General features: G+C 51.3%; 12 protein-coding genes and 1 non-coding gene across 13 annotated transcripts; 5 read left to right on the top strand and 8 right to left on the bottom strand.

Moving 5' to 3' along the window:
* Nucleotides 1-341: 341 nt before the first annotated feature.
* Nucleotides 342-2,313, top strand: HO173_001832 (uncharacterized protein; the record flags this gene model as incomplete). The annotated part of the gene is made up of 7 exons (XM_037303768.1): nucleotides 342-506; nucleotides 559-592; nucleotides 654-685; nucleotides 752-794; nucleotides 853-1,020; nucleotides 1,078-1,154; nucleotides 1,207-2,313. The coding sequence occupies 7 exons, from the start codon at nucleotides 342-344 to the stop codon at nucleotides 2,311-2,313; spliced, it is 1,626 nt and encodes a 541-aa protein (XP_037169490.1).
* Nucleotides 2,314-2,572: 259 nt separating this feature from the next.
* HO173_001831 (uncharacterized protein) lies at nucleotides 2,573-3,314 on the bottom strand (the record flags this gene model as incomplete). The annotated part of the gene is made up of 3 exons (XM_037303767.1): nucleotides 2,573-2,639; nucleotides 2,776-2,897; nucleotides 3,060-3,314. 3 exons carry the CDS (start codon nucleotides 3,312-3,314, stop codon nucleotides 2,573-2,575), a joined length of 444 nt encoding a protein of 147 aa, XP_037169489.1.
* A 340-nt stretch (nucleotides 3,315-3,654) lies between these two features.
* HO173_001830 (uncharacterized protein) lies at nucleotides 3,655-4,108 on the top strand (the record flags this gene model as incomplete). The annotated part of the gene is made up of 3 exons (XM_037303766.1): nucleotides 3,655-3,657; nucleotides 3,718-3,837; nucleotides 3,914-4,108. 3 exons carry the CDS (start codon nucleotides 3,655-3,657, stop codon nucleotides 4,106-4,108), a joined length of 318 nt encoding a protein of 105 aa, XP_037169488.1.
* Nucleotides 4,109-4,255: 147 nt separating this feature from the next.
* On the bottom strand, nucleotides 4,256-6,194 carry HO173_001829 (uncharacterized protein; the record flags this gene model as incomplete). Its single annotated transcript, XM_037303765.1, has 3 exons — nucleotides 4,256-4,532; nucleotides 4,630-5,518; nucleotides 5,576-6,194. The coding sequence occupies 3 exons, from the start codon at nucleotides 6,192-6,194 to the stop codon at nucleotides 4,256-4,258; spliced, it is 1,785 nt and encodes a 594-aa protein (XP_037169487.1).
* A 1,291-nt stretch (nucleotides 6,195-7,485) lies between these two features.
* On the top strand, nucleotides 7,486-7,886 carry HO173_001828 (uncharacterized protein; the record flags this gene model as incomplete). Its single annotated transcript, XM_037303764.1, has 2 exons — nucleotides 7,486-7,629; nucleotides 7,689-7,886. The coding sequence occupies 2 exons, from the start codon at nucleotides 7,486-7,488 to the stop codon at nucleotides 7,884-7,886; spliced, it is 342 nt and encodes a 113-aa protein (XP_037169486.1).
* Nucleotides 7,887-8,590: 704 nt separating this feature from the next.
* HO173_001827 (uncharacterized protein) lies at nucleotides 8,591-8,993 on the bottom strand (the record flags this gene model as incomplete). The annotated part of the gene is made up of 2 exons (XM_037303763.1): nucleotides 8,591-8,707; nucleotides 8,808-8,993. The coding sequence occupies 2 exons, from the start codon at nucleotides 8,991-8,993 to the stop codon at nucleotides 8,591-8,593; spliced, it is 303 nt and encodes a 100-aa protein (XP_037169485.1).
* A 1,019-nt stretch (nucleotides 8,994-10,012) lies between these two features.
* Nucleotides 10,013-10,097, top strand: HO173_001826. Its single transcript has one exon. It is a non-coding gene; the product is annotated as a tRNA-Glu (tRNA).
* Nucleotides 10,098-11,023: 926 nt separating this feature from the next.
* Nucleotides 11,024-14,763, bottom strand: HO173_001825 (uncharacterized protein; the record flags this gene model as incomplete). Its single annotated transcript, XM_037303762.1, has 3 exons — nucleotides 11,024-12,033; nucleotides 12,085-12,487; nucleotides 12,541-14,763. The coding sequence occupies 3 exons, from the start codon at nucleotides 14,761-14,763 to the stop codon at nucleotides 11,024-11,026; spliced, it is 3,636 nt and encodes a 1,211-aa protein (XP_037169484.1).
* A 635-nt stretch (nucleotides 14,764-15,398) lies between these two features.
* On the bottom strand, nucleotides 15,399-16,124 carry HO173_001824 (uncharacterized protein; the record flags this gene model as incomplete). Its single annotated transcript, XM_037303761.1, has 1 exon — nucleotides 15,399-16,124. The coding sequence occupies one exon, from the start codon at nucleotides 16,122-16,124 to the stop codon at nucleotides 15,399-15,401; it is 726 nt and encodes a 241-aa protein (XP_037169483.1).
* Nucleotides 16,125-17,436: 1,312 nt separating this feature from the next.
* On the bottom strand, nucleotides 17,437-19,123 carry HO173_001823 (uncharacterized protein; the record flags this gene model as incomplete). Its single annotated transcript, XM_037303760.1, has 2 exons — nucleotides 17,437-18,844; nucleotides 18,894-19,123. 2 exons carry the CDS (start codon nucleotides 19,121-19,123, stop codon nucleotides 17,437-17,439), a joined length of 1,638 nt encoding a protein of 545 aa, XP_037169482.1.
* Nucleotides 19,124-19,302: 179 nt separating this feature from the next.
* On the top strand, nucleotides 19,303-22,361 carry HO173_001822 (uncharacterized protein; the record flags this gene model as incomplete). Its single annotated transcript, XM_037303759.1, has 2 exons — nucleotides 19,303-22,038; nucleotides 22,092-22,361. 2 exons carry the CDS (start codon nucleotides 19,303-19,305, stop codon nucleotides 22,359-22,361), a joined length of 3,006 nt encoding a protein of 1,001 aa, XP_037169481.1.
* A 1,833-nt stretch (nucleotides 22,362-24,194) lies between these two features.
* Nucleotides 24,195-24,428, bottom strand: HO173_001821 (uncharacterized protein; the record flags this gene model as incomplete). Its single annotated transcript, XM_037303758.1, has 1 exon — nucleotides 24,195-24,428. One exon carries the CDS (start codon nucleotides 24,426-24,428, stop codon nucleotides 24,195-24,197), a length of 234 nt encoding a protein of 77 aa, XP_037169480.1.
* A 475-nt stretch (nucleotides 24,429-24,903) lies between these two features.
* HO173_001820 (uncharacterized protein) lies at nucleotides 24,904-25,557 on the bottom strand (the record flags this gene model as incomplete). Its single annotated transcript, XM_037303757.1, has 1 exon — nucleotides 24,904-25,557. One exon carries the CDS (start codon nucleotides 25,555-25,557, stop codon nucleotides 24,904-24,906), a length of 654 nt encoding a protein of 217 aa, XP_037169479.1.
* Nucleotides 25,558-26,625: the final 1,068 nt, after the last annotated feature.

The raw sequence follows: 26,625 nt of genomic DNA, 5'->3' as shown, positions 1-26,625 counted from the left end.
ACGCGACAAGAAGAGATCAAATGTAGAACAGCACGAATCGAATTGCGCTGCCTACGGCTAGCCTCGGCATTCCGAAAGTCCGCCGCCCATGACGCACTTTTGCAGCACAAATGCTCCGCATCCAAAACGGCTGCTACACCATCACGCAAAAAAAACTCTATCTCCGCCACAGCTTTAGCTTCTCCGTTTTATGGCTATGGCTGGGTAGGTATCTCTCTGTAGCAAACATTCCACAAATTTACATCCAATAAACATCTCGCCAATCCGCACATTTTATCGCCTTTCCCCCATTCTTAACAGTCTACGAACTCTTTTCCAGCATCTCCGGCCAAAAGATTACCATGGTGCCTCCATCGGCCCTGGACGTGCGAAGCACGACAGATACACAGATCGCTACCTTTTCTGATAAGCTCAGCGTCAATGGCGTTGCAGCGCGACGCTCCAAGGCGCCAAGAATTGCTGGAGGCATAGCGGCGCATGCCAGTAGTGACATGTTCAAGAGTCCCGTGAGGCTTTGCAGCTTGGCTCTGGGGGGACGACGTTCTGATCGGGTAATAGGGACATGGTAAACCAAAGGCGAAAAGATGGGATCGTACGTTCGTATCCATCCACCTGTGTCAGGACCAGTGGGCATAGAGCTGATGGGGTAGCAGATCGATTGAGTGAAGAAAGCTTGGCAAGACAGGTCAGAACAAGATCGAAATGAGGAAGGGGTCAGACTATTCGTTGCCGATTACTGACATTGCGACAGCCGTCTTCCTTGAAAGGAGCTGCCAAATATTTGACAATCCCTGGTGAGTGGCCTACCACGTAGATTACCGAAACCACAGGACCTGTTCTCAAACATTGAAGGCCTAATATCTCTGGGCGGCGGTCTACCTTCGAGCCAGTATTTTCCTCTAGAGCACATCGATATCAAAGTACCCGTACCACCACACTTCTCAGAGCAGGAGACGAAAGAGTCTGGGGTAGTCAAGAGGATAGGAAAGCATGATATTGCGGAAGGAAAGAGCATATACGGTACGCTCGACAGATGACGAGTTAGAGCTACAACAGCGACTGAGATACAGGGTGCAGACATCCATGTGGCCCTTAACTACGGTCAGTCGACAGGGTCGGCACAGATGTTGCGATTCATCACAGAGCATACAGAGGTGCGGGACTCTGAATGAAGCGCCCAAATCGATGCTGATGAAGCCTTGCCAGATTGTACACCATCCGCCATACAAAGACTGGCAATGTTCTATGACCGTTGGCAACACTTCTGCTCTCGATATAGCATACCGCATGTTCTGCACGCGTGGCGATTGCATCCTGACCGAAGAGTTCACCTTCTCCTCAGCCGCTGAAACAGCTCGACCGATGGGCGTGCAATGCATAGGCGTAAAGATGGATGAACAAGGTCTTCTTCCCTCACACCTAGATTCGATCATTAGCAATTGGGATTCAGCCGCTCACAATGGTGCTCCCAAACCTTGGTTGCTCTACACTGTACCTTCCGGCCAGAACCCCACAGGTGCCACACAGTCCAAGCAGCGAAGAAGAGATATCTACCGCATGGCCCAAAAGCACGATATCTACATACTCGAAGACGAGCCATACTTCTTTCTACAAATGCAACCTTACACCGGTCCAAATGCTCCTGACGTCCCACCTCCATCCTCTCACAGCGCCTTCATAGACGCCCTGGTTCCCTCCCTGCTCAGCATGGACATTGACGGTCGAGTCATGCGCCTGGACTCCTTCTCCAAAGTCATCGCTCCTGGTATGCGATTAGGCTGGATCACAGCCTCGGAACAAATAATTGAGCGTTTCGTGCGGCACTCCGAAACGTGCACCCAGACTCCCAGCGGGCCTTCTCAGTTGATCATGTTCAAGTTGCTAGAAGAGACGTGGGGACATGCAGGCTACCTTGACTGGCTGATCAACATCAGACTGGAATATACGAAAAGAAGAGACAACATCTGCTACGCTTGTGAAGAATACCTACCGAGGGAAGTAGCGAGTTGGAATCCGCCGATGGCGGGCATGTTTCACTGGATCAAGATTGATTGGCGAAAGCATCCTTCGAAAGAGGGAAAATCGATGCTTGAGATTGAGGACGAGATCTTTCATGCTGCCATTGAAAGAGGAACTTTGATATCGAAAGGCAGCTGGTTCCGGGCTGAGACTGGCAATCCGGGAGACGACATGTTCTTCCGGACTACCTTTGCTGCTGCCCCCGCGGACCAAGTGGCTGAAGCAATTGAGAGGTTTGGTACTGCGTTGAGAGCTGTCTTCCATTTGGAGGCCGCGAACGGCCATGGGCAGTAACTGGAGTGTGGAACGGATCTAATTGCATCAATAGTCGGTACCGTTTGGGAAGAAGCGGTATTATGTTATCTGTGTTTGAATGAGATGCCTACGCCATGATAACGACAACTTTATAGACTCGGACTCCTAGGATAGACAGGCTTTTGCCAACCCTAATTTGATATCGTACACGATGATCCGGCTCCGGCTCTTTTGATATCTGAGACCATGACGTTTTTCTCCTCACACACAATCTCTTACACTGCCCACTCGCCTAGCGCTAGTTGATGAAGTTCACGCAGAAGAAATGCAGTATCAGGCTCCCGAGCACAAAGTCTGCAAACGCCCTACAGGATTCAAAACCTCGTCAGCCCAAACGTCTCCCCTCACCCCTCCGTCTCCCCCAGAAAAGCCCTCTTCCTCCGACGGCCCAGCAGCAGAAAAAGAAAAAGAAGGGAAAAAAAGGGCCACCTAGAAACTCACCGCTCGTGACTGACACTCTCAAACTCCCGCCGGTTCTCCGGATTCGTCTGGATCCGCAAGCTGGCCGTGAGCACGAACTGGCCGACCGTGGCGCCGAAGCCGGACAGGAAGGCGTTGAACGGCTGTACGCACCCCACGCGGGTCAGCATCTCCGTCAATAAATTTTTATTTACCCCCCCCCCCCTTTCCCCCCGAACCTCCCTAAAACGGTACCCTCGACGCCCAGAAGCGGGATACATATATGTATACACACGCAAACAAACCGAAGAAAAGGAAAAACCCACATAGTTCCCCACGAGCACGCAGTACGCGAACTGCAGCCCGCCCACCGCGACCAGGAAGGCCATGAAGGCGTCCGTCAGCTTCACCCGCTGCGGGGTCGTGGACCGGTAGTGCCGCCACAGGGCCGAGGACACCTCCCGCGCCGACTGGGCCGCGGGCGACGACGGCGGGGCGGCGGCGGCCTTGGGGGAGGGTTTCGGGATCGGGGGCACGGCGGAGGCGTGGGGGGAGATTTGGGGGGCGCGTTTGGCGGGCATGGTGGATTGGTGCAGCGGGGTGGGTGGGTGGATGGATGGATGGGTGGATGGGTGGATGGATGGATGGAGAGGAGGGGAGATGGTCGCTGGTGGGGTGGTTGGGTAGAGGTAGGGAGGAGCTGCAGAGGAAAGGAAGGGAAACGTTGCCCGGGTTTTTGGGCTGCCAAGACCGCGGCGGAAGCTTCCTTCCTTCCGCGGCAGGGATGTTGATGGGGAAGCTCGAGCTTTGTCCGCAAATCGTTTTGGAAACCCTCTTTCTGGAAATACCCTCTGCGACTTACTCACGGCTACGATCGAGTCGTCGGATCAAACCAATTCAATTCAACCCATACATTCACAAATGGTACGCGCGCCCCATCCCCATCCCCAACCCCAGCTAACCTCGCCTCAACACTCACCGCAGGACGACCCCGCAACGCAAGCCTTCCTGCTCGCCCTCCTCACCGCCGGCGGCGGGCTGACGGGCTACATCCGCACGGGCTCCATACCATCGGTCGCGGCCGGCATGACCGTCGGCGCTCTCGTACGTCGCCCTTCCCCGACGCGCGTCGTCTTCTCTCCGTGAATGGATGGCTCTTTTGACGAACGGCCCCGGTTAGTACGGACTCGGTGGCCTGCGCATGCGCAACCGCCAGCCTTACGGGGTGGAGATGGCGTTGCTCGCCAGTCTGGTGTTGGCGGGGAGTAGCGTACCGAGGGCGATGAAGACGCAGAAGGCGCTGCCGATTGGGTTGAGCGTTGTTGCTGCGTTTGGGTTGTATCGATTTGGGACCATGTGGAGAGCTCAGGTGTGAGAGATGATGGTGGGAAGGGAGTCCCGAGCTGTGGAGGGCTAATGACAGGTTCGATTGCATGACTATGGGGTATCTGTGCGACTTGATATCTGCAAAGAAATGCAAGCAAGATGTGCAAAAACATCCCAAATACGTCCAGCCGTCCTTCTATATCAAGTCCGCGACTCCGCGATCTTCGGGAGCGGGATCCGTGATGATCTCGTCCTCCTCTTCGTTCAGTAGGTTGCCAATATCGACACTGTCCCTCAATATCTCTCTTGCCTTCTCCTCGTCAACTTTCATGTCGTCCATGACAAGAAGTACTGCCAGTTCCGGGACCAGGACCGCTTGCACGTATCTGGAGACTCCACCAGATGAGATGAGCTTGTCTGAAGCCGCCAGTCGACGAAGTTTGCCGGCAAATCGGGACATGATGTTGTCCGCCCTGAGAAGGTCAGAAACTTCCAAGGTGAAGCATGGTCGTTCAACGCAGTAGCATTGTATGACGGGGAGTAGGTGACTGAAGGAAACAGGAGCCATACATCACCTTCGCACCTCTGCCGCCATAGTATCCTGGCGAAGTCCCTTCGATCTCCTCTCCTGCCATCAGGCTCTCTTGTATCCTCCTTTTCTTTCCGCTCTTCAAAGAGTCTTCAAAGACGTTCCTGTAGAAGGAAAACTTCCTTCTTGAGAGTATGTCGTCCATGGAAGTATGGAGTTTCCCAATTCGAGCGTCCAGCTGCAGCCAATCGATTTTGGGATATCCCCGCTCTGCCCACTCGGACTCGGCACTTTGCTCCTTGTGGGCTTTGCAGAATTGAGCCTGTTGGCGGAGGCTCATACGCGTACCCACCTTAGTAAATTGTTCCAGATACGACTGGTCAACAGGCTGCTTGCACATTGGACACACGGCTGGTCGTGGTTTTGCATCATAATCTGGTATATCTCCAGATGTGATGATGGGAACACCTTCTAGGCTAGAACCGAGAGTAGAGTCGTCAAGAGAAGAAAGCGGTGAAGATTTTGTAGTAGCCGCATCAAGAGATATTGGAGGAGCCGATGAATCACGTATCTCTGGTCGTGGAAGGTTGATTTGTACATCTGATATGCCAAGTTTGTTTGTAGCAGTTTTAAAAGCATTCTGTAATTCAGATGACTTCAATGTGTTAGCTTCGGCGACCGCAGCTGGCTCCTCAACTGGCGCCGGAGACCTCGTAGCTCGTGGAGGATCCCTTTCTTCGCATATCACTGGACTAGCTCTGAATTTTGGTACTCTCTTGGGAGATAGTCGCGGAGGCTGCTTGAAAATTTTCGAAGAACTTTGAGACGACTCTTGTGTGCTCTTGTTCGAGCGTTGTGAAGCCCTCTGATCCCGTAGCGAAGTCTGCGTAGATGGAGTCTCACTCAATCCATTTGCCCTCAATCTATCAACTACTCGAGGTCAGCCATGTTCATTTTTAAATGGCCAATGCTTGAACATTATCCTACAATCAGCTAGCAGCATGGGATGAGTTGGGTCCTTAAAAGCAGGTCCTGCTCTCCCGCTCTCTTTAAAAGGCATTTTTTTGGAGTCTCCAGACTTCGTGACCGAACCCCTGTGTGTATTCTTACTACCGTAGCCATAGCCTTGCTTAGACTTTTTCGGCTGGGAAAAAGAATTTGGCACATCATCTTCGTCCAGGCCAGCACTCTTCCTCTTCTGGCTGCTCTGCGAGCCATTGCGGCTCCCAGGGCCTTTCCCCGACGTAAAGCTACCCGCTCGTATGTTCGAAGGTTCAACGCTCAACTCCCTCTTTTTGGCGTCCTCGCCCTTGCCTAGACTAGAATCTGTCCCTGTTCTCGGCAATGCGTCTTTCTTGAGTTTCTCCTTTTTCTCGGTTTGTCCAAACTCAGAGTCATCAGACGCCCCATCATCTGGAAGTCGCTGCCCTTCAGAGTCTTCGTCGCTAGAGCTGCCTCTTGGAGGAGCAAGGAGTGGAGGACTGGGCTTTCGAGTTTGCTCTGATTGTCGTTTGCGATCTCCATGCAGACTGGCGAGATTATGGCCGTGTCTTGTCAAGCCGATGCTCCTCGGGGGACCTGGCTTGAGGTCTAACGGACCTGCCATTACTCCTGTCTTGTGATCATAACGGAGCTCGATCAGCTCGCGTACAGCGTGTATGTTTCGATTGAATACAAATGTACTTTCAAAGTAGTTTCACTTCACGCTCACGCTCCGAGGTACTTTAAGCTACGCGCCAGCGCGTTCCCGGAAGGGAAAGTGCTGCCGGGGTCAACCTCCACTCTTGAGTATTGCTTTCTTGCATACGAGCACAGGATCCAGGCCAATGGCGCGAGCTTGACCCTTGACCAAGTGAAAACGCGCCCAAGACCTGTCAGCCATCGTGGTCCACCGGCTTCACTCCTTATAGCGGTGAAGTAACCACAATCACCCGTAATATCTGGCTCTCCGCCATTATATGCTTATGTCCCGACGTCCCAATTCGGCCATTTTGACCAACGTAACTACTGGCCAAGGATCTCTTCCAACTCTGAGCGAATTGGAACCCGCTCTTCTATCCAAGATAGACTAGCTCTACGCTGGCTCGGAAGGTTTGTCAACATCCGTAACACTCCTTAACGGCGTTTTCATGATAAACATCAAGAGGCGCGTATATATGGATCCTCGGCTGGCCAATCTAAGTCCTGATTCACATGATGTTTGCTTCATCGCTAAACAGAGTGATCGAAACAGAAAGCTAACTGGGTCGATCAAACATTGGTCCTTCTATTGCCAGGGTCACTTTTATCACCTATCTACTCCGGGGCTGCGTAGGGATACTATTGAAAAGAGCTCGAATGGTAGCAAGAGCCAGGGTGTTCCATATAAATTGAACCATGAGGATTATAGTGACGTCGATCCAGAAGACTGGAGAAGACTTCAAGAAATTAGGCGTCGAAGTCTTTGATGGCATCTAAAGTTGGGCCAACGGATTATAAGTTGGCTGGTTGAACAGCTCCCTAGCTACGACCTCTTCGATGTCGATTATTAATATTCCGCCAGGGTAATGGTAAGCAAGGCTGTTATGGGACTATACAATTGCACTCTTTTTACAGGCTCAAAGACGTAAGTCGTGGATTGGAGTTTCGGAATGGGGGATTGGCCGCACGTCAACGGTATTGAGCGTGGATTTATCATTGCAACACCATTGCCCGGTAGGCGTGGTCTACGTATGCTAATTAGTTTTCCAAGGTTCCGTTGCTAGTAAAAAGATTATGCTAGTTCGCATAAACCGGCAGCGAGAATTAGAAATGGCTCAATCAAAGATGATCTTTAATCTTCAGTGTCAACAATCCCATTGCTACACGCACTGCGTCTGGGCTGAATCGCTCCAGTGCACAGACATCTCGATGATGCTATGATAAAGACATTGTACAAAGAAGTGCCTGAGGCGTTTAGAGCCCAGCCTCCAGGGTACCAGGCAAGCCAGTTGAACGGAAATAGCAGCTCAGACACGTTGGCGGCCGTGAAGGGCCCCTGCGAAGACTGCGTCGGGTTCAAGGTAGGTCGCGAAGCAGTCATGGAATGTTGTCTTCTAACGCTGATGTCGACCTTGTCTAGGAAGATATCCTGCAGAAGCGTTGGAAAGATGCATTTCTCGGCAGACGCAAAAAGCAACGGGATGGAACGATAACAAGGGTCTGGCAGATGAGGCCCTGGCATTTGATCGACCGGCGGATGAGATCCAAGATGAATGATACTGAGCTCGCAGGTAGCGAAAATTCTCAGAGGGTTCTAGCCGAAGAGGCCGTTGTCTGAATAGCTATCCGAAACATTCAATCCAAAGCGGGAGCAACGGGAACACCAGCAGCCGGATCACATACACCCCATACGTAGCTTTGAGCCACGTATGGGGAGAGCAATGGTCATGTACGACGATCACTGTCCAGACCATCTCTAATCAGACGCGTTCTCATACGGACAATGGTCCTAGGCTCTTGAGATTCCCGGCGAAGGGGAAGCTCGCTAGAGCTGGTGAAGTCACGCGGCGGTTTGACCGCGCGACGCCAGCGACGAGCACGAGATGAATGAGAATGGAAGCGAAAAGGGGGACGAGATTCCTCATGCTGATCCTGAGAGCGTCCCCGGCGAGAGATCCTACGTCGCTAGACTTGACGGTGGCAGCGGGCTAGGTAACGGTGTGATCGAAGACACTTTGGTCGCAAGTATGATGAGGAAGTGGTCTTGGGCCGAAGAGCTGGTGAAAGCATAATAATGCTACATATGTATCTACAAATATTAAACTTTATGTCCAGGTCTCATCACATCGAACAGTCGGACACTGACGACTTCCTACAAGGCGCCTCGTCCGAGCAACTTCAACGAAGAAAGAGATACAGGGACTCGAATCGAATAATTTAATACACAGAGATGAATAGGACACCCATCCAGACTGTGTTCTCTACCGAAACAATACAGGGAGAATCCACTCGCGACGGTCGACCAGAAGATCACCCGACTACTCAGCAGGAAAGGACGCAGGTATTGGGATCGGCATGACAAGAGGCTGCACCGCAGTGCTGAACCAACGACGGCTGATCAGTTGTCACACCGTTGAAGCTGACCGCCTGGCAAATCAACTGCAACGCGCGTAATCGTATCAGCGAGAATTTCTTGCTCCTTCGATATGGTTGAAAAGCGATAATATGGGAGAAGGAACAGGACAGGGTAGGTATATACCAAATCATAGCGGTTTTCGGAGCAGCCCCTTACTCCCGCGGCGCCGGGACATTGGTAACCCTCATGGTAGATGTTCTCGAGGCATGTGACCAGAGGTTCGGGCGCCGGGAAGCGGGGAGGTTCTGCGAGGGTTCCGGAGGTGAGGGCGAGGAGGAAGACGGTGGTGATTTTGGCGATGGAGGGCATGGTGGATCGATGGAATAAGAGTGGGTTTTGGTGTGGTAAAAGACTGGAGTTGGATTGGAATCAGGTGGGGTAAAGACTGGACTTATATTGGAACTAGGTGAGGTAAAGACTGGATTGTGAGTGTAGAAATAGGAGATCAAGGATAGAGACGGAGAGAGATGGAAGGGGCCAGCTTCTTATAGCAGTGAGATTTGAGTAGTACTGGACTCGGTTATGTGTTTTTACAAACCCTTGCACTGGCTACAGCACCATTCATCCTCGCCATCGACTACAGGGGAACAAGAAGAAACTTCGACAGGGACGAGAATCCAAATCAGCGTAAAGCGACAAGCCTTTCGTTTCACGATACAAGACCGATCTGAACAGCGGTGCAGATCCCAGACGCAAGGTAGTAAGCAATTCATCGCTGGCAGTTGCCTCCAGCAGCCCGAATGCAAAATTGGATGAAAGGAAGTGACCAATGAGAACGATCCGCGCTAGAGAGACGCCTTACCGGAAGTGTACCATATCGTGAGATCATCGTCAATCAACATGATTAAAAGGTACGTTACCGTAGTGAGGATGTCATTCCATTCCCTGTCCTCGCTCGTGGTATATGAGCCAGGACCACATGTAGGGATGCAGACGTCTCCGAATTCCCAGATTTCGTTGGTCGATAGCGTGTTTGCGTTTCCTCGCCGGGAATGATTGATTTCGACCGCGGGTTTGATATTTTTGGGAAACGAGCTTTTGAGAATATGGGTTCCCCTGGGGTAGTAGAGTATTGCTCTTCTCACTCTGCAGCGGTCTCGAATCCTCCTCGGAGATGTCGGTGGTTACTCACTCGTAGGTTGATGATTAACGAGAGTTGAGAGCGGAGCATGTTGTTACAGAGGGTCGAAAGTAGTTGATTTGGTTTTGAAAAGAAGGTAGATATTTTAATGCTAAATCTCGTCTATTTAAAAAAGGTTTGTTGAATAGATCTATGATAATATTTAGAGGTTATATTATTAAAATAGTGTTGAAATTTGAGTTCCCTATCCGAGGTGGTGTAACGGCTAGCATTCGACGCTTTCATAAATTATTTGACCCGTCGCGACCGGGGTTCGACCCCCCGTCTCGGAACCAATTTTTTTGCTTTTGGTTGTTGGCATAGATAGATAGATAGATAGATAGATAGATAGATAGGGATGGTGGTGCAAAAGACGACCTTCGTTCGCCACAACTGCAAATCATGTTGGCGAACCATTCTGCCTACCCACCCAGGGAGAAAACAAAGAGTCCTCGAACGCTGATCCGAGCCCGGATCGTTTCGCACCGGAGTTGTAAAAACGGGTCTGGCGATGTCTTCCTTCGATCATCAATCGGCCTGTGCGAAGAGATCGTGGACTATTGCGTGCCGGATATATATATATGGTAGCAATATGTATGTATTTGCGGAGTTTTTCCACACAAAGACCATTAACTAGAAGCGTAAGGATCCTTCCTGCTCCCTTGGATGCTACGAGTGATGCTGCTCGGGCGGATACGGTGATCGAGGCGTCGGTGGAGCGTGTGGAGGAGGTCTCCCAGTTTGAGGGGGGGGGGTTGATGGGGAGGGAGTGCATGGATATGGGGAAGGGGCCGCGGTCAGGATAGGAGATTTTATGATGCATGCATGCATGTGAAGGAGTAATTCTATTTTTCTAATAAAAGCCTTTTCCAACAGGACGTGGCGATGTGCCCGTGAGTGGTTCAGGGTTGGTAGGCGGCCTACGAAGGGACAAACCTGATAGTTCTGGGTTGAGCCTCGATGCCTCCTTTCTGATCGAGACGGAATGCTATCAGTGTATCTCGTCTCCCCTTTTGGAACGTACCAAAGCCACCCCAGCGTCACGATGATATATGCTTCTTCGAAATGCCGGCGAGCCAATGTACTCATGCCAAGGCAACTATGTCAATGCACCTATGCCAATGCGTCCAACACCCGTTATTACTCCCTTCGTATCATTTACAAAGATGAATCCCTCAAAGGTACACCGCGCTATGCCAAGCATCAAACTCCTCCCAAATCATCCGAACGTTAACTTCACTTCCTTTTCCCGCCCGAAATCTTCATCGTCCTCATCAGCCCAAGCGTTGTGCTCGATTCCCAGATCTGGGTTATTCGTGCTCGCACTGCTGGGCATGGTCGATGAAGTTCGCAGTGGCGGGCTTTGAAGCGCTGGTGCCTCGTTGATCGGTTCTCGTTTTGGGGAGATTATCCGACCCCGCGAGTCGGTAGGGAAGTGGGAAGAATACCGTGGAGAAGGGGAGTGGACCGAGCTTTCGAAAGATAGTTTGCTATGTCCTGGGCTTCGATGGTCCAGGTTGACTGCTTCGGCGGAAAGGTTGTATTCGTCGTAGCCTTGGTTGAAGGGGTTTTCCCGCTGTTGAGGAATGTTTTCAACGGAGTTCTGCGAACTAACTGCCTCGCTCTTGGGGTGCATAGCCATGCTCGCGTCATAGCTTTTGGTTTCGCGTAGACTTGAGTGCGGGTTTTGTGGGGGTTTACCCCCATCTGTGGCCGAACCATTGAGGCTTACTTTCATCGGCGGTAAGGTGGACTCGAGCTGCTTGACCTCGATTTGCTCGCTAGCCAATTCGGCTTTGATAGCTTCAATGTCGAATAGAACACTCCCGCCCTCAGCACTACCCGTGCCGAAGTCGTCGCTGCTCTTCCTCATGCTGTCATCGTAAGTCTCCCAGCCCTTCTTCTCCGCCAACTTTCCCTTCTTCCAGAAACCGAATCGTCTCTTTCCTGGCTTGACCTCTGCTTCCTTTCTTGCCTCGTCCAATTCCTTAATAAGTTCACGTTGCCGTTTTTCATGGTTTTCTGGGTCTGGATCTTCGATTTCGGTGAACTCGTCAGACTCGACTTCCCAGCCTACTTCGCGGAGTAATCGGGGCATAGCAGCTCGATATGCCATGTGGCCATTGACAAGCTTTGTCACATCGACGTTTTCGAGGCCGCGGATGCCCTCAACAGGCGCAAGTCCAGCTACTCGCATGATACCGCCAGAGGTGGCACGGAAGAGGTAGCCTACAACTCTGATTAGAGAAGACTGAAGAGGATAAAGAAAAGGAGACGCACCAAGAATCCAGTCGTTCGAAGCATAGCCGTTGACAAATCTTCCGGATACGACGCATCGGGCCCGCAGATATTCCTCCTTGCTGTTCACGATCGGCGATCCAAAGAGATACACATTTTGGATCAGTCCAAAAGCACCTCTGGCCGCTAGCTCTCGTAAGCAGGCAAAGATGACTCGAGCTCCTAGGGAGAAGCCAACGAGTGTGATGGGTCTGACACCAAGGTTGCGGTCAATCAACGAGTCCGCCAGAATAAGGCCGGCTGCGTTTGCTCGACCCATGGAGACGGTCCATGGATTGTCTATCAGGTATGAAAGCTTCGACAAGACGATGGGAAGTTGGAGTGAAGCCATAAGAGCGACCAGAATGGTGCTACCAAGGACTTGCTGTAGTCCCTGAGTAAGAGCCTGTACGTCATGAGCTTCCATCTGAGACTGGACAGGAAGGAATGATTGTTCACCTCTGTTGCTAGGATATTAATGGTGTCACCCATACTTGTCAGCATCTCCGGTTCCCAAAGCACAGAGTACATATCTCCCATGACCGGATCAACAGTACTGTAAGGTAGCCGGACATCGTCAATCTTTCCGTGCATCCATCCAGAAACGGTAACTATCAAATTCACTCGTTTATTATTGTGTAGAGGCCGATATTCGAAGGTTTGAACGGCACCTGTTCTTCGATTGGAAGCTCGGACAGCAATAGTTCCACCGGAGATAGCGGCCCCAGAAGTGATCAAAGCTGTGCCTCCAGCTCCTGCGAGGAAACCGCTTGTGCCTGCAACGCCTATAGTCGTAAATCCAGCAGCCAGGCCGGCACCTATCACAGGAGCAAGTAAGCCGGCGGAGAGCCCAATGACAAGACTGCCACCGACGGTAGCCAGCCCCATCATCATGTACCTGCGCTTCAAGGCTTGCTTCCTTCGATTCTCCATGTGCTCAGCTTCATTCCAGGTCTCCTTATTGGCTGCTTCTTGCATCTCCAGCGAATCAGTAACGCGTTTTTCGAAGCGGCAAATCTCTAGCCATGAGACCTCCATGGATGTTCCTACACGCTCGAGAAGGACCCTCGAGCGGGCGTCATAGATTGAGTCAGCGATGAGGACGAGGAAGAGGTCGCAAAGCACTGTCCAGCGGAGATCGAGGTCGATGTTTCTTGGCATCCCAAGCTGTGACGGAGTACGAACCTCGGGCATCTCTTTGCCGTCATGTTCGGAGTATGCAGGTAAAGAAGAAGTCTCCGCCCTTTCATCTGAGCGACTTACTGACAAAGCGCTTGTCGATCGTTTAGACTCGCCATTGACTTGAGGAGAGACAACCGACTCATCGCCAGCTGAGGTGTCCTCGGCCCTTTGGTCCGCGCAATTGACGGAGAGAGAGCTCACTGATTGAGTCCTCTCGCCATTGAGCTGCGGAGAAGCCAGAGACTCTTTGTCGGTGAATGGATTCTCGACCTTTTCGTCTGAGGGATTAAGGGAAAGCGAGCTTGTCGATGCTCGCTTGTAGCCATTGAGCTTCGGCGAGGCTAAACATTCTTTGTCCGCAGGCGACTCATCAGCCATAGGGTTTTTCACTCTCGCATTCTGCATCAGCGTCGGCGTCAGATCTCCTGGCTCAACGCCATGCTCAGCGAGCTGCTCGATCATAACTTGTTCAGACGAGTCGACCTCCATATGCATATACAACCTCACCATCATCTGCTGGCTCCACATCTTCATTGATTCCGCCGCAAGTGCGAGCCCCTTCTTCGTGTTTTTCGTGCCCTCCATTTCATCCAGCTCCATCACCATCTTTGCCATTGCCAGTCGCGTTACACCCACGTACGCTATCCTTTGTCCCTCCGTGAGCAGGTTTTTCGTAGCCTGCAGCTGGGCCAATGGGTCTCTCTGTTCCTCGTCGTCATCTGCCAGATCCGTTCCCTTGGGCTTGAATAAATAATTCGTATTATCATCCATACTCGTAGCTGATCTTGCATCCTCATCGACCTGAACCCGAGTATAGCCCTTCCCCGCACCCCCCAGCCCGGCATATGCGTTATCTTCGTCATCAGAGTCTTTCTCTTCCCGGGCTACCAGCCTATTGTGATCATCGTAAATGTCGTAAGGCGCAAAGGCCGGCATGTCCTTCCAATCCTCCTCCTGCTCATGGTCTTCTCTTGGCTTGTGAGGGGCAAGCGCTTGGTGGGACCAGCCTGATGCGCCTCCAGTGGCGCCACCTTGGAGGAGGTTATCCACGATAGCTGGTGGTACAGTTCGAGTATTAAAGTCCTCCTGGGGCTTCTCTTCGGTTTTGCTAGGCAAGGGTTGGTCATCTTGGCCATCGACTAGCGACTCAGCTGACTTCTCGCGCTCCGGGTCAACGGTCCCGTCATTGTGGGCTACGTGATCTTGTGTGGGAGGTTCTGGCTGCGATTCTGGAGCGTCCTCGAAGTGCTGTCCTGTTGGTTGTGGCTCTCCATCTTCTGGTCCAGTACCTTCGTCATGCGGGTCATTGGGCGACCTCTGTGTCCTCTTCACAGGTAGACCAAAGTCATCCGTCTCCTCCTCATGCTCGATTGTCCCATGCTTCGAAATCCCTACATGGGCGACCGTATCCGCATCTGGCGGGCTATTGATAGCTGTCCCTACAGACACGTTCGAGGGCGATTCGTCCTTCTCCGTTGGGTGCTCACTACCGGTCATCATGGGGAGACCCATGCAATTGAGCCAACGTGGGGTTGAATAAGACTATAAACATTCTAAGCTGTCAGGGTGGTAGCTTTGACGACCGACGAACTAAGGTATTGATTGATGAGCCACAAAGAGCTAACAAGGATCATTGTAGGTCTGTCTGTCTTCCTTGGCGCTAGGCCTGCTACATCAGCGCCGCATATCTACTACAGCCAACTTCTTAATTACAACACGAGGGTCTCGAGTTTGTGGAAAGTCGTTTCGGAATTGGAGCTGCTCACAGAGGGGAACGTAAAGTCACTGTTAATGGTGGATCGCAAGGTATTGTATGAACTCGTAACATTCTAACTCCTTCTACCGAACTAACCCCCTAAAGCTCTTTGCCAGATCGAGGTCGAAGGAAATGATCGCAGATAATGAGCGTGAGTAGCTGAAGCGACAGATCGGAGCAAGCGACAACATCACAATGAACCCCTTCACATCAGGCCAACCCGGACGCCCGTCGTAGCCTTCGCGTCTTGTTCCCAGCAGAGCAGCGGCGAAGCTTTCGTAACACAGAAGATATCCACAGGAATAAAAGTCGATCAAGTTCCTTGCGAAGCCATAGGGAAGCCCGTCCCGACGCTTGTGCTGGCCCGAAGGTGCATTGCCTAAATCCATACTGGACAGTCTTTGCTGAAGGGGTTGTTATAGCTGCATCCAAATAGACCCATGATCTCGTCGAGATAGTCTTCCGCACCGAATTTGCAGAATCCGTTGCTCATCAGATACTGCTCCTCCTCGTCCAAGATGAGGACGTCCCTCGCACCCATCTCCTCTGCTAGCTCGTTGACCTTTGTCAGCTCAGCCCCGAATGGATGATCGGCTTCAGGCTTGTGGGAGAACATTTCAATGCTGTTACGTGCAGCAGTAGTACTGTGGATTTCAACAGGAGGCGGAACGGTCTGCTGGATGGATCGCTTGCGAGCAGCAAGTTGGTGAGATTTCTTGGTGTGTGATGGCATTCGCTGTGGAATGGCGGGGCTGTCGCAATCGCTTGAATCCTTTGATCTTCGCGAAACAGAGCGGTTGGCGTCGGCGAAGTAGGAGGACAAGTGGTTTGGCTCAACCGGGCTAGGTGGATCGTTGTCCGGAGTAGTGGCGCGCGTAGAATTAGAGAATGTCATGGAGCCTTCAGACTCGGTGTCCGATGAGCCGTAGATATTGGGCGCGTTGAAGGCGAGGACATTAGTTGTCGATAGGAGCTGGAGTGGTGCAGATATCTCGCTGCGCTTGATAGTCCCTGTCCTCCTCATGCTTGCAGCCCGTTTAGGCTCAAAGCGAGATGAGTCTGATATATTCCTCTTGCGACTGGTGAGTGCTCGTGCGAGCTCCATCGCGATGTATCGAGGAGGGAGACAGATGGAGATTGGCTAGATTAAGTCTTGAAAATTGGCTCGAAGATATCAGTACTGCGAAGCTGCTGTCAGGTTGAGTGTGATGATGGTGATGTGCGGCGAAGATTGAAATGGAATGCCCAATGTGACTTGATTCGATGCTGAGGCTGAATGAGAGTGTCCTGCGATGCTTTCTAGCGAATGAGTGTGGCTAAATTGTAGAAACTGCGGACACAGTCCGGATTAAACTGATAACAAATGTATAAAGAGAACGTGGTTGTTGGGTGATGCGAAAGAGTGTACAACACCCTGGGCGGCAAGAGAATGTGTGAGGTTTGAAAGAAGGAAGAGCGTCGACTGGTGAAGGAAAGTGGGTGGTGGTCAGGGAGAGAGAGGAATTGCCAGTCTTTTCGGGGGGGCATTACACACTTTCCCCTGGATTTCGAGCTAGCTCTCGCTAACCGAACGCCAGCATGCTAGCGCGGCCCAGGAGAACTAGTTCCTTACGGTTCCGAACATCAAGATTTGTTTAGTAAAAACACAAAGTAAGCTTTCTGCAACACTGATTGGCTTAGACAGCCATAGGAAGCCTTATTACAAGATTTTGATTACATAGTATCGTTTGTGATATCCTAGCGTGATTTAGTGGAGTGTCCGTTGCGAATCGATCGTGGTTGGCTCAGGCCTGGGCAAATCCCACCGAATTAAAGGGCCAGTTTCAGGTGAGCTGAGCCATCAGGCAATCATTATTGGCTGAAGCCACAAGCTGGCGATGGGGTCTCGGAATTGGTCTCGACGTGACAACGTCCATGATCCAAGCGCTCCTCTCTGACAGCAACGTTCTGCAACTCTGCTAAGCGCTCCCTTTCAGAGTCACAACTACTCTACGAGAACCAGCACCCTGCAAGGTCTTGTCATTTCAAATTGCCTCTCGAATAATTCTCCGATGTTGCGAATTGAGGGGACTCTGGCACGCAATCCTCATTTGGCCAATGCCCTACTTTAAGGAGTCGACGCGCGGCACATCCAGAGCCAAAGGTTTCATCTTGGTTTGAATCGTCAAATACAAATCTCACCGAATACTGGAAGGACGTCCTGCCAGCGAACGAAAACTCCAATAATATTAGCGGTAGGATGATGGATGTGGGCTCAGGGATTGAGGAAAAGGCGCAGAGGTCCGACGGGCTGATGGCTAATCCTCGAATTTGTGTAACTAAAAGGGGTATCTGGAAGCAATAATGATTCAATTCGCATGCTGCACAGCTTCAAGCGATGCATGCCGATCAACTTTCTGTCGCATCGCGATGTGATTTCATGGTAAATCGTCATCCATTGACTCCCACCCATTCTCCGGCATGGCATCAGCACCCCCAGGCTCGACTCCTCCTTCGTCTTCAGAATCGCTGCTGTCTTCATCAACACCTACAATTCTCTCCTCCTTAGCATCGCCACTGGTTGGAACCATGCGACTGGCGAAGGCGTGACGGACCGCTGCATTGGTAGAGGTATCCCAGACTTGCATCGCGCCCTTACTGCCTGCGATGGCCAGTCTAAAGGCCACCTCAGGATCAGGTGCAAACTTGGTAGAAAAGACTCTCCCTACGTCGACGTTGCGCGACACCACCATGCTAGGTCCATTTGGCTGCACATTCCATAATTTGACCGTCTTATCTGTCGACCCTGTTGCGAGGAAGCCGGGGATAACAGGATTGACATCGAATGACGAGATGCTCTCATCGTGAGCCTGCAATTGCCAGACCGCTTTAGAGACTTCAGGCGTCGAAGGAGCGTTTCGAGTATCGTAGATGTGAATAATTCCGTTCTCTGTGGTGACGTAGAAGTAATTCGAATCGTGCGGATCCCACATCACTGTCTCAACGTCGCTTTCCACTCTCCATCTCGGTACCTTTGCATCTGGGGCTCGCATATCCGCCGCTACAATGGTCCTGTCATAACTGCCACTCAAGAGCACGGTGGATTCTTTGGGATGCCAAGCTATCGAGCAAATTTTGTCTGCATGATGTGAGTATGATTTGGCGCATTTGGTGGTGTTTAGGTCCCACAGTTTGACAGTTTTGTCTGCAGAAGATGAGGCTAAGAGGTTACGATGTTGTCTGTTTGCTGCCAGTGAGAGAATTGCATCAACATGGTAGTCGTCGTTGGCTTTCTTGGACTTCTTTCGTTTTTTCTTTTTTTTCAACTCTTGACTAGGATCCGCCTTTGCTTCCTGTCCACCTTGACCTAGAATGGCATTAGGGTACATGCAATCAATTGTATCTAAGTCCCAGATCTCAATATCAGGGTCGAAGGTTCCAACAGCAACGTAGTTGCCCCTTGAATCTGGGTCAACGGTATTAGGATTCTTTCCGACAGGTAGATCTAGCCATTCGATACAAAGAGGTATTGCTGGGAGCATAATGTCGTGGTGGACGTAGAGGTTATCAGCCCCATCTTCGTACACATAGACTTCCAAATGGGCAACTTCATCCTCCACTTTGGCAGCGACCATCATATTGTCTGTAGCCAAGATCTGCAAATCTTCTCTTTCCTCGTCCTCGTCGTCGTTCTCTTGCATTGTCATGTATGGATCATCTGCGTTAGATTCATGATACGCCAGTGACCTCGCGTTTCCAAACATCGCCATTGTCTCGCCATCTCTGACCTCGGTATCGCTGTCGTAATGTTCAAGGTCGTATTCTTTGAGATCATCATCTGCGTCTCTGTGCATCGATCAGACCACCTATGATGATACGCACGGATGTTACTTACGCGTGCGATTGCTCCAAGTTCACACCACTTTCTTCCGCATCTGAATCCTCTGTCTCCGTTTCGCCTAGGCGTTCTTTCTTCGCATCGCTCAGGTCCTCTTTGGCATCCTCAAGTTGTAGCTTTGCGAGCTTCGAGATTCTTGCAAGCTCGTCTTCATCGATATCATATTTTTCGGGAAATACCGCCGCCGCTCCCCTCGGCACCCATAAGGAGGCCGTGATCATGGACATGGCTGACTCGATCGGCGTTTAACATTGTTTTTCCTTGAAGACCAAGACAAGAAAGTTCGTGGGTCGGAAGATCTTCGGCGAAGCGTCGGCACTTGACGCTCTACAACGCGGATGTCAACGGCCCGAGGGGCCTCTCGAAATGAGTTAGTCAATGCTCATTGTAAACTTCTCTTGCTATCATGGCTCGCGAAGATAGTCCCAAGAGGCGTAAACTTGACTCTGACCGGTTTGCCGTACCATCAAGACCGTCGACTGCAAAAACGTTCCGCTCAGCTCAAACCCCATTGCACAGTAGAAGCAGTGGGAATCAGACACCATATATACAAAAGAATGGGGTTGGGAATGCGTCTGCATTTTCGACACCACAAGCCTCTAAATATGCCTCTACACCGCGCCAAAAGGAATTCGACGGACCGGAGCCATTCGTCAATGAGGAAGACGCCAACGCTCTAGACCGAGACTGGTATGCGGGAGACGAGTTTGGGCATACGTTGGGTGACGAGTCCCACAATCCTTTTGGCTCAGATGCGTCATGGGCCAACCGGCAAGCAGAAGCGGCCCTGGCCGAGAAGAAGAAGAGCAGCCGGGTCAGCGCAAAGGCTGTCCAGAAACAACGGGACGTGGATGCTTGGGAGACCAATCGATTGCTCACTTCAGGTGTTGCGCAGCGCAGAGATCATGAAGCCGACTTTGAGGATGACGAAGAGGCTACAAGGGTACACCTGTTGGTCCATGATATTAAGCCGCCATTCCTAGATGGTCGAAAGATTTTCACTAAGCAGCTCGATCCAGTGCCAGCAGTGAGGGACCCTCAAAGTGACATGGCTGTCTTCAGTCGCAAAGGAAGCAAAGTGGTGAAGGAGAAGAGGCAGCAAAAGGAAAGGCAGAAGCAGGCGCAAGAGGCTACGAATATGGCTGGTACTGCGTTGGGAAATCTTATGGGTGTCAAAGAGGATGAAGGGGACAGTGCGGCGCCTGCTCCGGGCGACCAAGAGGTCAAGAGCGGCAACAAATTTGCTGAGCACCTCAAGAAAAACGAAGGACAAAGTCTCTTTAGTAAGAGTAAAACACTTCGAGAGCAAAGGGAGTATCTCCCTGCATTTGCGGTGCGGGAAGAGCTACTTCGAGTGATACGAGACAACCAAGTGGTCATCGTGGTGGGCCAGACAGGTTCAGGGAAGACGACGCAGCTCACACAGTTTCTCTACGAAGACGGCTACGCACAGTCAGGACTCATAGGATGCACGCAGCCTCGAAGAGTAGCGGCCATGAGTGTCGCTAAACGAGTCAGTGAAGAAATGGAAGTCAAGCTTGGCGGACTAGTTGGCTACGCCATTCGTTTCGAAGATTGCACCAGCAAGGAGACCGCTATCAAGTACATGACTGATGGGGTGCTCCTCCGCGAGTCCCTAAATGAACCCGATCTGGACAGGTACTCTTGTATCATAATGGACGAGGCTCACGAACGCGCACTCAACACTGATGTGCTCATGGGTCTGATAAAGAAAGTCCTCGCTCGGCGGCGAGATTTGAAGCTAATCGTCACTTCGGCCACCATGAACTCGGATCGATTTTCGCGTTTCTATGGTGGAGCTCCAGAGTTCTTTATTCCCGGGCGTACTTTTCCTGTTGATATACAATACTCGAGAACGCCTTGCGAAGATTATGTGGACAGCGCTGTCAAGCAAGTCTTGGCCATCCACGTGTCCCAGCCTGCGGGAGATATCCTGGTCTTCATGACCGGCCAAGAGGATATCGAAATTACCTGCGAGCTTGTGGAGGAGCGATTAAAGCTGCTGAATGACCCACCGAAGTTAAGTATTCTCCCAATCTACAGTCAGATGCCCGCGGATCTACAGGCGAAGATTTTCGAAAAGGCTGCGCCTGGCGTGCGCAAGGTCATTGTGGCCACAAACATTGCGGAAACTAGTCTGACTGTGGACGGTATTATGTACGTTGTTGACGCTGGCTTCTCGAAGCTAAAAGTTTATAATCCTCGAATGGGCATGGACGCTCTACAGATCACGCCGATTTCTCAGGCCAATGCATCTCAGCGTGCTGGGCGTGCGGGAAGGACAGGACCGGGCAAATCGTTTCATTTATTCACGGAGGCTGCATTCAAGGACGAATTCTATATCCAGACCATACCAGAGATTCAGAGAACCAACCTAGCTAACACTGTACTATTGCTGAAGTCATTGGGCGTCAGAGACCTTCTAGACTTCGACTTCATGGACCCGCCACCGCAAGATACGATCACGACTTCTCTTTTCGACCTATGGGCCCTTGGAGCTCTAGATAACATTGGGGATCTCACCCCAATGGGCAAGAAGATGACCGCTTTTCCTATGGACCCTTCACTCGCTAAGCTGATCATAACCTCGGAGGAATACGGCTGCAGTGAGGAAATGCTCACCATTGTCTCCATGCTTTCAGTGCCAAGCGTCTTCTACCGTCCAAAGGAGCGACAGGAGGAGTCAGATGCTGCACGAGAGAAGTTCTTCGTCTCTGAATCAGATCATCTCACGCTTCTCCACGTCTACACGCTATGGAAAGCAAACGGCTACTCAGACGGTTGGTGCATACGGCATTTTCTCCACCCAAAGGCCGTCAGACGAGGTAAGGAGATTCGAGAGCAACTGCACGACATTATGAAAGTTCAGAAGATGGAACTGACCAGTTGTGGTACTGATTGGGATGTCATACGCAAATGCATTTGTTCGGGATATTATCACCAGGCTGCTAAACAGAAGGGTGTTGGAGAATACATCAATCTGAGGACTAGCGTCACTGTTCAGTTACATCCGACGAGTGCCTTATATGGGTCGGGTTTCATGCCGGACTACGTGGTGTATCATGAGCTCATCCTCACTTCCAAGGAGTACATGTCTACTGTCACTGCTGTGGACCCACACGTAAGTCACATTTCTTCTCTCAATATCTGCACACATGCTCACAGCTTTCATAGTGGCTTGCCGAACTTGGAGGCGTCTTCTACTCTGTGAAAGAAAAGGGCTACTCGGCTCGCGAGAAGCGAGTCACCGAACATGAATTCAACCGAAAGATGGAGATCGAGGCAAAGATGGCTGAAGACAAAGAGCGAGAGGCTCAAAGGATCACGAAAGCTGCGGAGCTTGGGACGGCCGCTAAAAGGCCAGTCATTTCAGCGATCAAGCGTGTGTCAACACAGGGAGCAGTGAAGAGACCTCTAACACCTAGGATTGGACGAGGCTTTTGACGAGTTGTAGCTTGAAATCTAAATGTCTTAGTGAGTGAGAAAAACGGCATGCAAAGGTCCTATTGCTTGACATCTTAACGCTTTCAACCGGCCTACAAGAGAGTATTGGGTTGTAGGTCGAGTAGAGTAGGGCAAGGCAAACGACGCTTTTTAAGGAGTGCAGGCGCGCGTTTCTACTCATGCTAACCGAATTAAGCTCTTGCATCTACAATCATGCCGGTGCCGCACGAACTTCCTACCTGCCTCTCTCAATGCTGTGAACACGACTGGTATCTTCCTAGAGGTATACCCGATGAACAGCGGTTTCTGACAGCTTAAGGCGGTCTAAATAAGATGGTATCCAACCACGAGAAGCAAAGCCTGGAGGGTGAGTTGAAACGCCCTTGCCACTAATCATCATTGAGTACAAGCTGGTCGTACGTCTAACGCTAAGGCCAAGTCCTCGCTCTGGCTTCTTCTCGCCCAGGCTTCTTTCCTTTTGAGAAGCTACCGCGAGAAATCAGAGTAAGGGTCTACGAATATGCACTTATCAGTCCTTGTGGATGGATCAACGTCACAAGGAACAGCGTGGTGCGCAACAGAATCAGCATTACCGAATACCTTTCGCGAACAGTGCTTCTCGGCAAAATGTGTATCTCGATGCTGTACCTCAACAGTGAGCCTACCTTTCCCAGCCATTATCTCATGGTCCACCCAGAGTTTGAATCTCAAGACAAGTTCCGCAGGCTATGTGCTCCATGGAATTGTTTTATCCAGATCACATGATAGAAAAGGAGATGCTGATTCAGAAAGCCTGAAGAATATATCCACCAAGAAGCCTGCAAGGTCCTCTATGGAAGCAACCTCTTCCATTTCGACTTTCCTCTCGATGACATGCTCTGCTCTGTTGGCAGGGTCCCCATCCGAGTCACAATGTCATAACTTTTCTATCGTCTCTCAGTGAGCCATCCAGGGGATTCGTCCGGAGCATACGCATCTATGCTGCTACCCGGCGTCTCGAAGACACATCACCGGGAGCCGGATGGCCATCCATATGTCGCTATCTGGCGTCAAACGTCCAGCTCAAGCATCTTGCACTAGTTCTAGTGAATCATTGCTCCCTTCAAAAGACTGACGTGGAAGACATGCAACGTCTTTGCAAAATGGCAAAACCGTGGACGAAATACCTCACTTGGATATCCGGTCTGAGGTCGTGTACCCTGCATGCAGCACGCTGCCCATGTCGCGATTCTCCCTTCCAAGGCCGAGGTAAATGTCCTACGACCGTACCGCCGACTGCCGAAGTCATACATCCCTTCAACGAGACACACCAATGGACGGAAGAAGACCGCACGAACGGTTCGGCCATTACGGAGTGGTGGGGGGAGTTTTCCGAAAGTATCATGACCAGACAATTCGAAAGACACCATTGGAGCGCATTTTACGGCGGGCGTGTCGGTGTCTGCATCTCTCAGGGATTCAAAGAAGAATTACGCACCGAGCTCGGCATCGAGTCCTCGGCACATTTGGCTGAAGCGTAGACATCTTGAGGGGCTCGGTTATTGACCGGGTTGGAGGTTGATGTGGAGGTTCGGTGTGCACGGATATCGTCGTGGGAGGACAGCATGGTTCCGCCGCGTTGGGACGTCCTGAGATTGGCGTTGGGGAAGGTTGAAGAGCACTCCTGACTCAGACAAACTCCGGGAGACTATAGCATTACTCTACGAGGCTAAGCAGGAGCTTAACGGGACGGAAGTAGAAATTGTTTCATGTTTACCGTTATCGGCAGACTCTCTACAAATGGATCAGACCGTGCCAGCTTGGGGATATGATACAGAGTTTTACTGCGGCCTGTCAGACGACACCAAGAGCAATATCCATCATGAACATGTTGATTATCGACCAACTTTCATCATCACGCCGTCGCTGTGACTCTTTCTCCTTCCCGTCTCCATTCCTCGCCGCCGGCTTCCTGGAAGACGGTGATCTCGCACTGGCACTTGCCCGTGTACCCTTCCGCTTGGTGGTCCTGCTTGAGGTGGCAACGTGCTCGTCGTGGTAGTGAGGGTGAGGCATGCAGTGGCCCATGTTTCCCGGTTGGCTTGGTGTTTCCCTTCAAAGGTTGCTGTCGAGGTTGCCGGCTGTTGTAACGAGGTAAACTCTGTTTTCGTCGAGTATGGCGGGATGAACAGATTTAAGCAGACGTTTCGGTGAGAAGCTGCCTTGGAGATATACTCTAGGTCTAAGTCTTGCAGTGCGCATGGGATCGAAGACACCCGGAGTCTCTCCAAAGCGCGCACAGACTTGTACCGATCGAGTTAGGGCCCAGAACGATTCTCTGGCGATGCGAGCACGAGAGGCATCACACCAAGGTTGCTTCTGCACAGGTTTAGCTTGGCTTCCGGTCTCGGTCTGTGAGAGTCGTTTGGTCTGTGTCCGACTGGGGCGTAGATCTTCCAAGCTTGGGCCGCGTCCCACGGAGCTCGACCCAACGATACCGGCAATGATTTGAAGCAAAAGATTCCAGCATCCCTGTGGTAGCTGTCCTCTCGAGGGTGGCCCTTCAGTGGAAATCGGGACTCTCCTTCGACTCCGCGATGACTGCATCGAGCTCGGGTTTCTGCAATTTTTCCAGCGACGCAGTATTTTCCTTGTCCTTTCTGTCTGCTTCGGCCTCCTGAAAGGCTTCCTCCAGTTGAGTATCTGCCGTGTCTCCTTCCCCATACTTGGAGGTCATAGTCTTGGCCTCGGGACCCCGAGCGATGGCCTCTTCAGCCGCCTTTAGCGCGACCTCGAGCTTCCGCACGCCTTGTACTATCTTCTTCGTTTTAAAAGACTCTCTTCCAAGACTCTCCAGCTCGAGCTCCGCGTGCTCTAGCGTGTGACGGACGCTCTCCTTGGAGGCATCATTGTAGCTTGCCTGGGTGCTATCTCGGAAGTCTTGCACCTTTTGCAAGAGACGTTTCGCGCCTATCGTTGCTGACCAATTGGCTTCGATATCGCTCGGTGTGTCTCCGGAAAGCTTGTCATATGCAACGGTCTCCTGGAGCTCGGTCATGCCGCCCCCAATGACGGTCTGGTCAGAGGTTTCGTCGGCATATCCCATCTCTCTTTGCCCAGGATAATTATCTGCAGCATGGCGATGAGTGAGGAAGAGAAGGATAAGGGCAAAGAGGGTAAGGAAAGTGCCTAGGTATTTGGGCGATGAGACAAGCATTTGTGGCGAAGTTGGAAACGTCAGTCACCAAGTGAAAGGGAAGGGAAACGGGTGATGCTGGGAAGGTGGAGAAGAGTAGAAGAGTAGAAGAGTAGAAGAGTAGAAGAGGGGCCCATGACCCAGAGATAGGTATATGTTCTCCAATTTATGAAACAGACTACCTACTTGGCTGTGCTCGCTGACAGACCTTAATCACATACTTGTATAATCCAGAAGTGAGTTCTTTGATAAAGTGAGGACACCAATAAATCCTTCCACTTGGCAGAATTTCTGTTAATCTATTGGTGTCCTCACTCTATCAAAGAGCTCACTTCTGGATTATACGAGTACTTTACGCCTCGTGAGGCTTACCGTACCTTACTTCTCAAACTGACTAGCCTTCTAGCGTTACTTGGACCAGCAACCAACAGATTTTGTGCCGTGACCTCAAAACAGCCGGTTACGGGGCTATACCGGATATGGGCAAGGCTGATGGCGGGATGGCGGGATAGCGGGGCGTGCGGCCTCACTAGGTAACATTCGGCTTTCTTGGCATGTTTCAGATTAGAGTAGCGGCGTATTGGAGACTCTTTCCACTCTCCTCCTTCATGAATAATCCCACCTGGAGATGATGGGCTTGCTGAAATGGAGTAGAGCTCTTACGGCTCCGGTTAGGGTGCTACACCTGTAGCAATTGAAGGTCGGTTTCTACTGACACTGTCATACCGCGGCCGCCAATGGTACCCTACTCTACAGAATACGGTCACCAGTGTGGAAGGCGTATCCGTTTTTAAGCTCCCAGGCTCCACGTCTCCTCAGGCCAAGCCGCTTTTCCAGTCCTCTGTTTATAGGGAACAGCCTTCGAAGATGCACAGACTTCGAATGATTGCCGTGATTTTCCCCTCCAGGGAATATGTCCTCTGTAGGAGAGAGCCTGCCAGTGCTTTCTCATGGCCCAAGGCTTGCGCCGAAGAGTAAGGACTTGCTTGGTAATGTGTTCCGGATTGCTGAATCTGCTAGCGACAAAGGCATCTCTATGATTCCCATGCATGAATCCGATGCACGTTCAATGACAAAATATAACACCAT

This window comes from Letharia columbiana (genome assembly GCF_014066305.1).
Source record: "Letharia columbiana isolate WasteWater2 chromosome Unknown Sc0000003_s0, whole genome shotgun sequence".
Taxonomy (NCBI): Eukaryota; Fungi; Ascomycota; class Lecanoromycetes; order Lecanorales; family Parmeliaceae; genus Letharia; species Letharia columbiana.
Note: the sequence above shows the minus strand (reverse complement) of the source record. Positions and strands in the feature narration are given on the sequence as shown.